This window comes from Oreochromis aureus, linkage group 4 (genome assembly GCF_013358895.1).
Source record: "Oreochromis aureus strain Israel breed Guangdong linkage group 4, ZZ_aureus, whole genome shotgun sequence".
Classification (NCBI taxonomy): domain Eukaryota; kingdom Metazoa; phylum Chordata; class Actinopteri; order Cichliformes; family Cichlidae; genus Oreochromis; species Oreochromis aureus.
Genome location: NC_052945.1, coordinates 32,763,079 through 32,775,804, shown reverse-complemented (window position 1 = coordinate 32,775,804; position 12,726 = coordinate 32,763,079). Strand labels below are relative to the sequence as shown.

The window sequence follows — 12,726 nt, the reverse complement described above, 5'->3', positions numbered from 1 at the left end:
CATACAGCCGGCTGTAACTTTTCAGCTCACAGCCCGACAACACAACAGCAGAGAGAGCACAGGCTTTAAGGCGGCGAGGCGTGATTGCAGGTGCCGCTCAGGTGCGTCCGCCTCCCCTGCAGCGGCACTGCAGACCACGCCCCGCCACACACATTAACTTGGTAAAATATATATTTAGGCAGAATTTTGCAAATATCTATTTTTCATCTTTTAGCAGCATGGTGCTTTTTTTCCAATTATTTTTTAAAACTCAGGTCAAGGCTCCAAAAGCCCAAAGGCGATATAAGGGTGGCGGCTGACAACAGTTTTTGTTTGCTACATGGATCATTTTAGTTCAGCTGGGTGTCTTTCCTTTTGTTATATTTCTTTAAGAGTTCAAAATGTGTTAATTGCATAAATAAAATGTAATTTTCTCCGTAGCACTTCATGGATTTCATAAGGAACACACCTTAGTTGCTCTGTGGATTCTTTTAAAAAGCAGTTAAAAACTTTTCTGTTCAAACAAGCCTTTTGTTGATCTACGTATTTTATATTCTTTACATTATTTACATTTGATCTTTTACATTGTGTATAATGTCTATTGATTGTATTGTTTATTTTAATATTTGTGTACAGCGCTTTGTGACTGCCTGTCTGTGAAAAGTGCTTAATAAATAAACTTTACTTACTTACTTTAGTTGTTCACACAAAGCATAAAGGTAAAAAAAACAATATATACAGTGTTATCTTCATTTTAGATATCAAAAAGTATTTGCAGCTCCCAGTGTTTTCTTTTGCGTGGAAACCGGGTCCAAATGGCTCTCTGGGTGTTAAAGGTTGCAGACCCCTGACCTAGGCCTTCTTTATGTAGAGCAATAATTGTTTTTTTCAGATCCTCAGAGAATACTTTGCCATGATGTGCCATGTTAGACTTCCAGTGAACATTGTGAGAGAGTGTGAGAGCAATAACACCAAATTCAACACAAGTGTTCCCCATTTGCACCTGAGACCTTGTAACACTACTGAGTCACATGACACCAGGGAGGGAAAATGGCTAATTGGGCACAATTTGGACATTTTCACTTAGAGGTATACACTTTTGTTGCCAGCATTTTAGGCAATAATGGCTGTGTGTTAAGTTATTTAGAGGGGACACCAAATTTACAGTTATACAAGCTGTACACTGTGTCATCTTCAATGCTGTCCCATGAAAAGACATAACAAAATATTTGCAAAAATGTGAGGGGTTTACTTACTTTTGTGAGATACTGGATATTAAAAAAAAAATGCATGCATCCACCCATGCTTGGCATCACCCATTGGTTATTGAAATCCCACCATGAAGCCTCAAGATGAGCAATTTTGCCATCATCCTCTTGGTGTTTTCAAACTGGTGTTTTCTTGAGTAAGGGGAAGATCTGACTAAGATCAGAACTTAGGGGACACAGCTCAATCAGTAGCAAGCAAGTTGCCTAAAGTGCATCATCATTTACAAAGTTAACATCATGTTGTCTTCAATATGACTGGAAGAAGTGCATGGAAAAGGAGTGGGTGAAGCTAGAGCAGGTCATCTACTAATCAGAAGGTTGCTTTGATCCTTGGCTCCCACAGTCTGCATGTTAAATACATATACTGACCTCAAGTTGCTTTCTGATGCATCCACTGGAGTATGAATGTGTGTGAATGTTACATAGAAAACACTTAAGCATCAAAAGTGCTTGTATAAATGGTGAATGAGGCAAGTTGCCTAAAGCGCTTTGAGTGCTCAGAGCATAAAAGAGCTTTATAAGAACAAGCCCATTTACCATTTCATACAAAAGGACGAGAGCTCATTACGAATGATAATGAACTGGTTGTGGTAAAGATACATTCTCATAGTTGTTTTCTTCATCACTAGTTTCCTCTTCTTCCTTATTGTCCACACTTGCTGAAGGCGGGGATACATTCTCATAGTTGTTTTCTTCATCACTAGTTTCGTCTTCTTCCTTATTGTCCACACTTGCTGAAGGCGGGGATACATTCTCATAGTTGTTTTCTTCATCACTAGTTTCCTCTTCTTCCTTATTGTCCACACTTGCTGAAGGCGGGGATACATTCTCATAGTTGTTTTCTTCATCACTAGTTTCCTCTTCTTCCTTATTGTCCACACTTGCTGAAGGCGGGGATACATTCTCATAGTTGTTTTCTTCATCACTAGTTTTCTCTTCTTCCTTATTATCCACACTTGCTGAAGGCGGGGATACATTCTCATAGTTGTTTTCTTCATCACTAGTTTCCTCTTCATCACTAGTTTCCTCTTCATCACTAGTTTCTTCCTCATCTTGTCTGTGACAGTCTACACTCACACAGGCCTCCTTGGACTTTTTGTCATTAGGGCCTGCTTCCTCATAATCGTGATCATCATCACTCACTAGGTCCTCATAATCTTCATCGTCTTCATCCAGTCCAGGAGCTCCTCCTTTGATTTTTTCATTAGTGTCCACTAGATCAACATTCACAGAGTCCTCCTCATCATCCTCATCATCATCTTCATCTCCATACTTGTAAGCATTCCCGACTCGGACAGCCACTGAAACACAAATAAGGGAAAACAATGTGAATATGTAGTCTGATGAATATCAGATGAATAATTGTTTAAAATTTGCGAGCACACACTTTGACTGTGGATGAGAGCTACAGGCTTCTTGGCTCGTCGTTGTCTTCTCCTGCGCGTCAGCCCTACCACTAACAGCAACAGCAGGAGCAGCAGCAGGAGTCCAACAGATACTGAGGACAGCAGCGGCATCAAATTGACTAAGGAGAGAGAATTTGATCAGTTTGTCCATCAAAACACTTCTTCACATAATGAACTACTTTTCATTAATGTTTTAATTTAGAACATGTAACTTATTTCAAGTCTGTTTCAAGAATATGGCTACAGATCACTGAAAGGGCACTCTGTTCATCCTGTCAACACTTCTCATCTTAACTGTGTCTAAAAGTTAGACATGGCCACCCATTGGTTTGTTAAGTCCTGTTGTCAAGCCTTCTTAATCTCACCATTTTTGCCATTATGCAGTTTTGAAACCAAGTGTCAAACAATGGGTGGATCTGAGAAAATGAGGGACACTGCTTGCTCATGAAACGTTTCACCTATAGGGTAGGTCTGCCCTACAGCATAGCCAGCTTTAACCTCCAGTTTGACAATACTGCAGAACATAATGTCAATATTACAGACTAAGAGTAACATTCATCAAAATGATCATTGCTTTAATGTCTTATATTAAGTCTGACATCCTTTTTATTTGATCTTCATGATTTGTGACTAACTTTCACATAGAATGCAGGATAATGGTGTAACACACAGTGGACACAGTACCTCATCAAAAAGACCGGGTCTGTTCTGACTGAGTGACTGTAAGAGGTTTGGGTATACTTAACAGATTGTCTGAGAACATCACTGTAAAAACAATCTGTAATGAGAACTGCTCTGCTAAGATCTTTTTTATTTTTTATCCTCAAAAACAAACTGGGTTTTTCGAGGATGGCTGTAGCTCAGGGGTTAGAGCAGGTCATCTGCTGACTGGAAGGGTAGTGGTTCAATCCCTTGCTTCCCCAGTCTGTTAATATCTTGCCCAAATATCCTTGGGCAAGATATTAACCCCCTGATGTATCCATCATAGTATGAATATTAGTTAGAAAGCATTGACAAGTATAGAAAACAGTGGTTGGGTAAATGTGGCGTGTTGTACAAAGAGCTTTGAGAAGAGTAGAAAACTGTTATATAAGAATCAGTCTATTTACCATTTTATTTTTATACTCTACCATTTTCCTCCTTTATGACTTCTCTTTGTGGTCTTAAATGTATACATTTATAACAAGACTGGGAAACATAAGCTAATGCAATGGTCACAGTTTGCATGGTACATACAGCTACAGCTACCACAGTCAGATAGTCTGATTTTTTATGTTATTTTTTTGCTTTTATACAAAAATCCATGAATTCAACACTGTACTTACATTTAATGATGACACTAATCGGTGCAATTACAGCAGATGTGAATGTCCGTGTGGACACTGTGACCTTATACACACAGCTGTAGTTGCCCTGATGTTCATACTCAGCTACAGGGAAACTAAAGGAGGCTGAGTTGTTGACTGCTGGCTCTGTGAGGTTGGAGCCAGAGAAGCTCACAATAAAATGTCCACTGGAAAATGTGGAGTTAATGGAACAGGTGAGGATGAAGCTGTAACCCCTGGTGATCTGTGCACCTTCAGGACCCCAGACAAGTCCTGCATTAGGAGACGTCAGAGAAATGCTGGGCCTCTGCAGTCTCACTGTGTGAAAGAAAGACTAGGATTAAGAAGGGCAGCAGAAACAAGTCCAATGGTAGCATTTCATGCAAGTTAGCTTATTATTTATGAATCATCATTAACCAATCAACATTAGGATTTCGCCATGATTTTGTGATCTACCGAATGTTAACAGCTGTTTAATGTTCTACAGCGGCGGTGTCAAACATAAGTCCCAGGGGCCAGAATCGGTCTGCCCAGGGGTCTGCAACCTTTAACACCGAAAGAGCCACTTGGACCCGGTTTCCACGCAAAAGAAAACACTGGGAGCTGCAAATACTTTTTGATATCTAAAATGAAGATAACACTGTATATATTGTTTTTTACCTTTGTGCTTTGTGTAAACAACTAAAGTAAGTAAGTAAAGTTTATTTATTAAGCACTTTTCACAGACAGGCAGTCACAAAGCGCTGTACACAAATATTAAAATAAACAATACAATCAATAGACATTATACACAATGTAAAAGATCAAATGTAAATAATGTAAAGAATATAAAATACGTAGATCAACAAAAGGCTTGTTTGAACAGAAAAGTTTTTAACTGCTTTTTAAAAGAATCCACAGAGCAACTAAGGTGTGTTCCTTATGAAATCCATGAAGTGCTGCGGAGAAAATTACATTTTATTTATGCAATTAACGCATTTTGAACTCTTAAAGAAATATAACAAAAGGAAAGACACCCAGCTGAACTAAAATGATCCATGTAGCAAACAAAAACCATTGTGAGCCGCCACCCTCACAACAGTTTTTTTTTCCAATTAAAAAGTAATTGAAAAAAAAAAAAGCACCATGCCGCTAAAAAAATTGATATTTGCAAAATTCTGCCTAAATATGTATTTTACCTGGTTAATGTGTGTGGCGGGGCGTGGTCTGCAGTGCCGCTGCATGGGAATCGGACGCACCTGAGCGGCACCCGCAATCACGCCTCGCCGCCTTAAAGCCTGTGCTCTCTCTGCTGTTGTGGTGTCGGGCTGTGAGCTGAAAAGCTACAGCCGGCTGTATGCGTACAGCAACCGTGTGTGAAAAGTGGTCAATAAAGAGATGCTGAAAAGCATGTTCATGCAAACATCGTCGGGTCCGCCGTGATATGAGACTTCTGGTCCCGAACCTCTGCGCACGGCATCTGCAAATCGGGGCTTTCATCTTTACACAGGACTGTAAGCTGTCATCTGTGAGGCGTGAGCGGCGTTTGTTTTTAACATAGTTCACGGTGGAGAACAGCTGCCGACATAATGTGAATTCGAAGATCCATAATTGGCCTACCTGGGGTCGAAAGTCTCGATAAATGCACGGCGTTTCAGCGGGTATACCGGCTTCCGCGAGTGTGACACTTATTGTGAGCGATGAAATAATAAAATATAATTGTATTTTTATATTTCAAAATCACAATAATCTTCCAATTTAGAACTACAAGTTAAAAAAGCACTAACATAAATAAAATACACTTCAGCTAAATACTTCTAATTTATTTTCCCAAACCACCCGGAGCCGCAGTATAAGGACAAAAGAGCCGCATGCGGCTCCGGAGCCGCGGGTTGCCGACCCCTGGGTCTGCCAAAGACTCCAATTCATCCCACTGGATATGTGTAGGAGGGTATAGATTTTTACGAATTCTAAAAGTGCATATTGTTTTCAAGTTTTACTGCTTTTCCTACTGATAAAGATCCCTCTCGTGGTCATTCACATTACACTAAAGTAATTAAGTAATAAATAAATGTTGAAATGACAGAAAAGTTCTAGCAATTTTTTTTATATAGTGGGTCAACAGTAATAAAACCAAAAAAAACCAAAACACAGTTTATTAACTGCAGGCGCGTTTCTGCGAGATTATGCAGAAAAACCAAGATGTACTTTTGAAATTGCGCTTTTTGTCTTATATGAAAAGTTTATATCTATATTTTTATTACATTGATAAACATAAATTAAAGCTGTTGATATCTTATGACAAGTAATTTCTACAGTTTATACAACAGTATTTGTAATAGCAAAAAGTGTAAAGATCTGTAAATTTGTATTAGTTTTATTTAGTTGATCAGTTTTGATCTGGTTATTTTACTCTTTTATTTATTGCTCTTACCTGTGACATTGAGTATGACACTGTCACTTAACGGGGAGTTAAAGTCCCGACTTGGGCCCTTTTTCTGATACTGACACTGGTACGATCCCTCATCATCAAAGTCCACAGAAGAAATACTGAAGGTTGCAGAGTTTGTAGTTGAATTTTGGGTCCTGTTGAATGAATCTGATGTTGTCATCAGAATGAACGTTCCACCTAAAACCTGAGTTGAGATTGAACAAGTGATTGCAATGTTCTGACTCCAGGTCACCTCACCAGCAGGATTGATGGAGATATGGGGTTTTGGGAAGCTTACTGAAATAGCAAAACAGAATTAAAGTTTTCATTTTATCACCAGTTTACTGATTAGATTATACAAAACAGAATGAACCATAAAACTCAGGAAACTGGATTTATCCTTACCAGTAACAAAGAGTCCTACAGAGTTACTAAAGGGGGAGGAGAACTTTGAACCCTGAATGCTTTCCTCGTACTGGCAGTGGTACTGTCCTTCATGACTGAAGTTCACTTTGTTGATACTGAACGTAGCAGAGTTGGAATTTGAGATTTTAGTCTCCATGAATGAGCCAGAGGTCTTCTTGAGGATGAAAGTTCCATCTGATGCCTGAGTTGGGACTGAACAAGATATGTTGACACTCTGACCCCAGGTGACCTCACTGTTACTTATGGAGATACTGGGCTTGGGGGGGATCCCTGAAACAATAATTTGGCATAGTGTTATTTAAGGCAGGCGCCGAATCAACTTCAGATGCTGTCCTGACAAATCAGCTGACCTCAGTGTCTGATGGTTCAACCAGTAACATTTTACACATCCAAATGGGAAATCTCATTTAGGAGCATGCTGTTTTTTGTCTTCATCAGTGTCATCTCTGCTGGAAGTGACACCTGTTCTGTTCTCCTATGAGACCTTGTTGCTCATGTCCTGATGTATGCACAGGGTTGCTCAGGGGAAATATGATGTCTTTGGAACTGAGCCATAGTTTTACAGTTACTCCTTGACTGTACTGGCACTAAGTTAAAAGAAGTTCAATATTTCTATTTGTATTGAGAGGCTGCACTAAGTGTCAAAATGACTCTGTCACTTGTTCTTCATGTTCTTTAAGGCTCACTGAGCATGTGGTAAATGTACACTGTATTCTCCTTTTAACCTAAGCATCTCTGGTGTAATGCCAGCACTGTAACAGTAAAATGTGTAAAACACAGGCAATGATTTTCTGCTCAGTATTTCAAGATTAAAGAGACATTTTTGGTTTGTTGGGGTGGTGGTCTACTAATCTATTTATCACAAGGGGCGCACTCTGTCAGTGCGCCCCAGGGTGGCTGTGGCTACAACGTAGCTTGCCATCACCAGTGTGTGAATGTGTGTGTGAATGGGTGGATGTCTGGATATGTAAAGCGCTTTGGGGTCCTTAGGGACTAGAAAGCGCTATATAAATACAGGCCATTTTTACCAAGGTCGGTGGTTCAATCCTGGACTACTCCGGTATGTATGCCAAATATCCTTAGGCAAGATACTAACCCCAAGTTGCCCTCCAGTGCACCCATCAGAGTGTATCTGTGTGAATGTTAGATAGAAAGCATAGAAAAAAAAAAGTGCTTGTATGAATGACAGTGGTGTAAAGCGCTTTGATAATTTTTGTATTATCCATCCATGTTCTAAATGATGGCACCCGCATTTGGTTTGCATTGCTTTGTTGCTCATTTGAAAAAGTTGCTGCTCTGAGCTTTGACAGCAACTTTATGAATGAGGAAATGAAACCAAGTTTCAGGCAGCTGGTTGATGTGCAGCAGGATGGCAGGATACTCTGTTGAAGAAAACCTGCCAATGAGCTGGTTAAGGTTACAGTCTGTTTCTCAAATAAGTGACTCAGAGTGAACCAGACTCAAAAGTAACTTTACAAAAGACATAGGCAGCACACAGATGACGAAACAGAGGAAAATCCTGACGTGCTACTACAGAAGCCATTAAACCATGAAAGGTTGGCCCCTGACTAGCATGCAATACTTGAATATGCACACATGTCCTGGATTAATTTTATTTTTTTACAGGCCTGTCAGTGTTATCATTACATTAACCTAAATTTACTGAATAAATAACAAATACAAACAGAGCCAAAAGTACATTCTGAAGAACAGGAGAAAAAAAAGGCAACTCCCTCCGCTCTCAACCCACAGACGTGTCTCTGAATTACTTCCCCATGTGTCACTGTCAAGTAGTAATACCACATTACTGCTGTTCATTGCACCGCGCTGCTAAATTAGTCCTTTTCCTGTCAGCATCACCGTGCAAAGCAACTAATGCTTCGATTATGAGATCAAAGGTATCTGCAGGCAAGCTCAAGATCAAAGATAACGAACAGAAAGTACAGCAGCTGAAGAACAGTCACACAGTAGCAGGCAGGACGATTTCATCATTTGTTGAGGTGCTCGATGATACCACAGTAATGTTTCCCACAATATATCGACCTGCTGAACATTTTAAATTTTTAATTCAATCATCAAAAAACTAACTTACAATTTCACACTGTATTTTCCTGTTGCCTACTTCATATTATTTATCGGATATAGAACTGTAAACTGTGTGTCATTTTTAACTTCACTGAGTATATGTTTTAGTCGTACGCTTGATTAATCATGCTGATCTGTCCGTTGTGTGTGAAAATATGGCAGCCATGGTGGTGATGTTGATTTTGGTCATACAGACTGTAACATTACAGCTGAGAATGGACAGTCTTGTGAAAAAGAAAGTTTTCACAGAACTCTATGAACAATTAGAATAATTAGAAAGCAACTGAAAAAGTCTCGTTCAAGGTTTCGAATTTTGTTTTTATATTTGATCTTTACTCTTAAAACCTTAAACAGCACCAAGTCTGCAGCTGTGAGAGTAAAATCTAAAACTGTTGGGAACAGGTTATGTTTTAGTTTAAACTCAGTTGGAAGTTCAAAGTTCATTTTCACTGATTCTTTTATTTACAGCAGGCTCAATATAGATTCTCTGCTGGAGGTGAAATACTTTGAGAGAAATAAGACAAAGATAAATGAAGTTATAAATAGATAAACATTCTTGAATAATTTATCCTAAAGTGACTGGAACAAAATGAAATTAAACAAACTGATGCAGAAAAGCATTCAGGTTGCAGATGGAATCAGAAACTTTTGTTGATGTAATTATCACTGAAGAGATTTGTGTCTCAGAGAATAAGAAAATCTTATTTTAAAAAACTACCAGGAAAGACATGCATTTACATTTTTGTTGGGAAATATAATTTACTAGTAAATGTTTTGTCCAATAAAGAAAGTGTAGTAAAAACAATATAATCTACTAATTACATTATTTATTAACGAAAAATAATAATCACTTCACCACTTTTAACAACTTTTATTATGAACTGATATCACGATAGAATCCAACTGAAAGTTTGCTCACCTGAACATGTGACACCAGCATCTTCACCATGTCCACAGTTATGTGTCCCAAATCCACTGTGTCGACACTCAGTAAGAGAACTTTCACTTCCTGAACAGGCCACATCATCAAGCCAGATTTGTCCTGTACCTTCACCAAAGTGAGCTGATTGATGGACACTCTCTGCTGCCCCACAGCCCAGCTGTCTGCAGACCACGCCAGCATCATTTAAGTCCCAGTCATCATCACACACTGTTCCCCAGGAGCCACTGTGATAGATTTCAACTCTTCCAGAGCACCGAGTGGACCCAGACCCAGCTAGTCTGATCTGACCTATCAAGAACATTATATAAACAACATTTTAATATTTCCCTTAAAGGTTTTCCTTTAAAAAAAAAAAAAAAAAAAAAAAACATAGGAACAGACTGACCTGCAGGAGGTGAAGGTGAGGCCAGGAGACAAGAAACTATTGGAGAGGAAACCATGTCATTGCTTATTACATAGAAATGTTCTTGTCGATGCAATGATGAATATTTGCATTGAAAACCAAACCCCAAAACCCTATTGATACTGTGCCTGTACAAAATTACAAAAACCATTATACATTATGGAAAATCTGTCTTACCGAGGGTCAAAAAATGCTGTCTGTCCCACATGGCGTGTCATTTATGAGATCCAGAGAACACTACAGAGAACCAAAATTGTTCACAGTGCTTGTCCTCCCGAAACACTTCCCCTTTCGTTTTGTCGCGTTTTGTTTTTTCCGTCAACCGACACGGGGCATTAAAACTATGCAGAATTAAAGTCTGAAGTTAAACACTTTGTCCAGCAAAAAAAAATCGCATCTATACTTCTGACTGAATTTTATCATTCTGCTGTGTCTGCTGCCGTGAGTACAGATATGATCAATGAAATCAATTTAGTTTCTCTTTAAGTTTATCGCCATTCGTTGTGAAAAGTGCCAAAGCGCGTATCTCCCGTCTCAGGCCCTTCTATCGGGAGATATTAGTCTCAAAAGATTGGAAAATGGGTACGATATTATCCACATATGTAAACTAAGATTTACATATGTGCGCACGCAATGATTTGTGTGTAATTTCGTGTACTCAGAAATGCGTGCAACAGTCCACACATGCAGTTCCACAAATCAAATAGTTCAATCAGTCATCATTCTCACTTTCAAAGACCTTCACGAACTTACCTGTCTCTAAAAATTATTTCAGACATTGTTTTCGCTCACATCACGGTTTATGTGCTCGCGGAGTTTTGAGACATTTTTCACTTTTCATCTTTTCACGGGGCTACAAACACAAGAGGCGTTCCATCCCCAAATGAAAATTGGACGTCTGAAATTCTTTTGAATCTTTAAGTTACTTCCAACAAAACGATTATTTTATTATTATTGTTTATAGTATTCAGCACATATTAATTACACTAACACACATACATACAAATATATGTCTGTAAGGAAAACAAACTGACGTCTGCACAGACAAACTGGAATCGAAACCTTCTCTAAAGCTGGGTTTGCAACTGAAAATCAGTTAAAGTTACACAGAAGTATCCTGAAACATGTTAGGTAAGCCTCAGATTCTTCAGAGGCTTTAACCGAGTCAAGATCAGGAAGTCTATCCAACCACAGAAAAGTGCTGGAGCCCGTACAGCACATGACCTACAAGCAATCAGTATTTCATCATAAGTAGATTCTCTCATTTATGTTATGACACTGTGTTATGTTCCCCTAAAAAACATCCAGGGATTGAGGGAAAGTGACAAAAGGTGTCCAGGGTGAAAAAAGGAGACAGGCGGGCAAAATGCTTAAATTAACAGGTTTTATTAATGTTTCTATTAATAAGTAAGCTAAAAGAGACAGACAAGCCACTTCACCTTTTAAAGAAAGAAAACAACGAAACTCAGCTGTTGGTCAATAAAACCGAAAAATAAGTTTAAAAAAAAAGGGTTAGTCACCAAAGCACACTCCTCTCCACAGAGCAGGAGCAATCAACGACCATACTCACAGCTCACTAGGGGCAACCCAACATGGCTTTCTGGCACTAGAGCTCACCTTTCTCTGCCCTTAAGTATTCTTAATTGCTGATGGGAGTCAGCTGTACAAAAAGGTGCCACCTAAGGGCAGGAGAGATGGCAGGACACACCTACACAAGACCAATTTCAGGAGGAGGCCGTAACACACTGAAACAATACCAGTCTATTTTTTTTTTAAAAAAGGGTACTTCTGAATACATTTTTAAAAAAAAATGTATATAGTGCATGACTGTGGTAAAAACTTTTTGCCCCCTTTTCCAATCTTTCCGTTTTCACACTCATTCATCCACATGGACGAATCCTTGGAGTACTAAATTCTCCACACTGATGTCTAGCAACCCTATCTAGTCTCCAAGCTAGACGGGAAGAGGACTGTCACCACAGTGTTGCCACCAGTGTTGGTCAAGTTACTTGAAAAAAGTAATCAGTAACTAATTACTGATTACTTCCCCAAAAAAGTAGTCCCGTTACTTTACTGATTACTTATTTTCAAAAGTAATTAGTTACTTAGTTACTTACTTACTTTTTAAAAACATGATTTACAACCTGAATAGATGATAAAGCGATAGATCTTTCAGCCCAGTTCTACTTTCTGCCTAATCCATCATATAAAATGTAATCAAATGGAAAAGTCTCTTTTTAAAACTTGTTTTATTAGTTTCAATCTTTTAACTTTATGCATCAAGCAAAAATTAAATTATATGCAACATTCTCTGACTGGAAGAAATTTGTTTAACATTTAAACCTATTTTCTGCACATTCCTGCACATAAAATAAAATAGGTTTTTGTGTTTACACTCAGTCTTTCAAATAGATGCAAGTAAAACACAGCAGAAAATAAATAAAATCAAAGACTCACCAGCGGTCCTGTTGCTCTATTTTC

General features: G+C 38.7%; 1 protein-coding gene across 1 annotated transcript; it reads right to left on the bottom strand.

Moving 5' to 3' along the window:
• Window positions 1–808: 808 nt before the first annotated feature.
• Window positions 809–10,684, bottom strand: LOC116320095. Its single transcript, XM_039611070.1, has 8 exons — window positions 10,423–10,684; window positions 10,228–10,263; window positions 9,819–10,130; window positions 6,794–7,084; window positions 6,392–6,685; window positions 3,979–4,296; window positions 2,635–2,772; window positions 809–2,548 (listed from the first exon to the last, which is right to left on the bottom strand). The coding sequence occupies exons 1-8, from the start codon at window positions 10,451–10,453 to the stop codon at window positions 1,812–1,814; spliced, it is 2,157 nt and encodes a 718-aa protein (XP_039467004.1). The 5' UTR covers window positions 10,454–10,684; the 3' UTR covers window positions 809–1,811.
• Window positions 10,685–12,726: the final 2,042 nt, after the last annotated feature.

Bases quoted from the DNA above. Each gene is read 5' to 3' on its own strand.
- LOC116320095 (XM_039611070.1), bottom strand. From the start codon at position 10,453: ATGTGGGACAGACAGCATTTTTTGACCCTCG. The intron at 10,264-10,422 runs GTAAGACAGATT...CCTCTCCAATAG, and splicing joins ACAGCATTTTTTGACCCTCG to TTTCTTGTCTCCTGGCCTCA. The intron at 6,686-6,793 runs GTAAGGATAAAT...TTGCTATTTCAG, and splicing joins TGTAGGACTCTTTGTTACTG to TAAGCTTCCCAAAACCCCAT.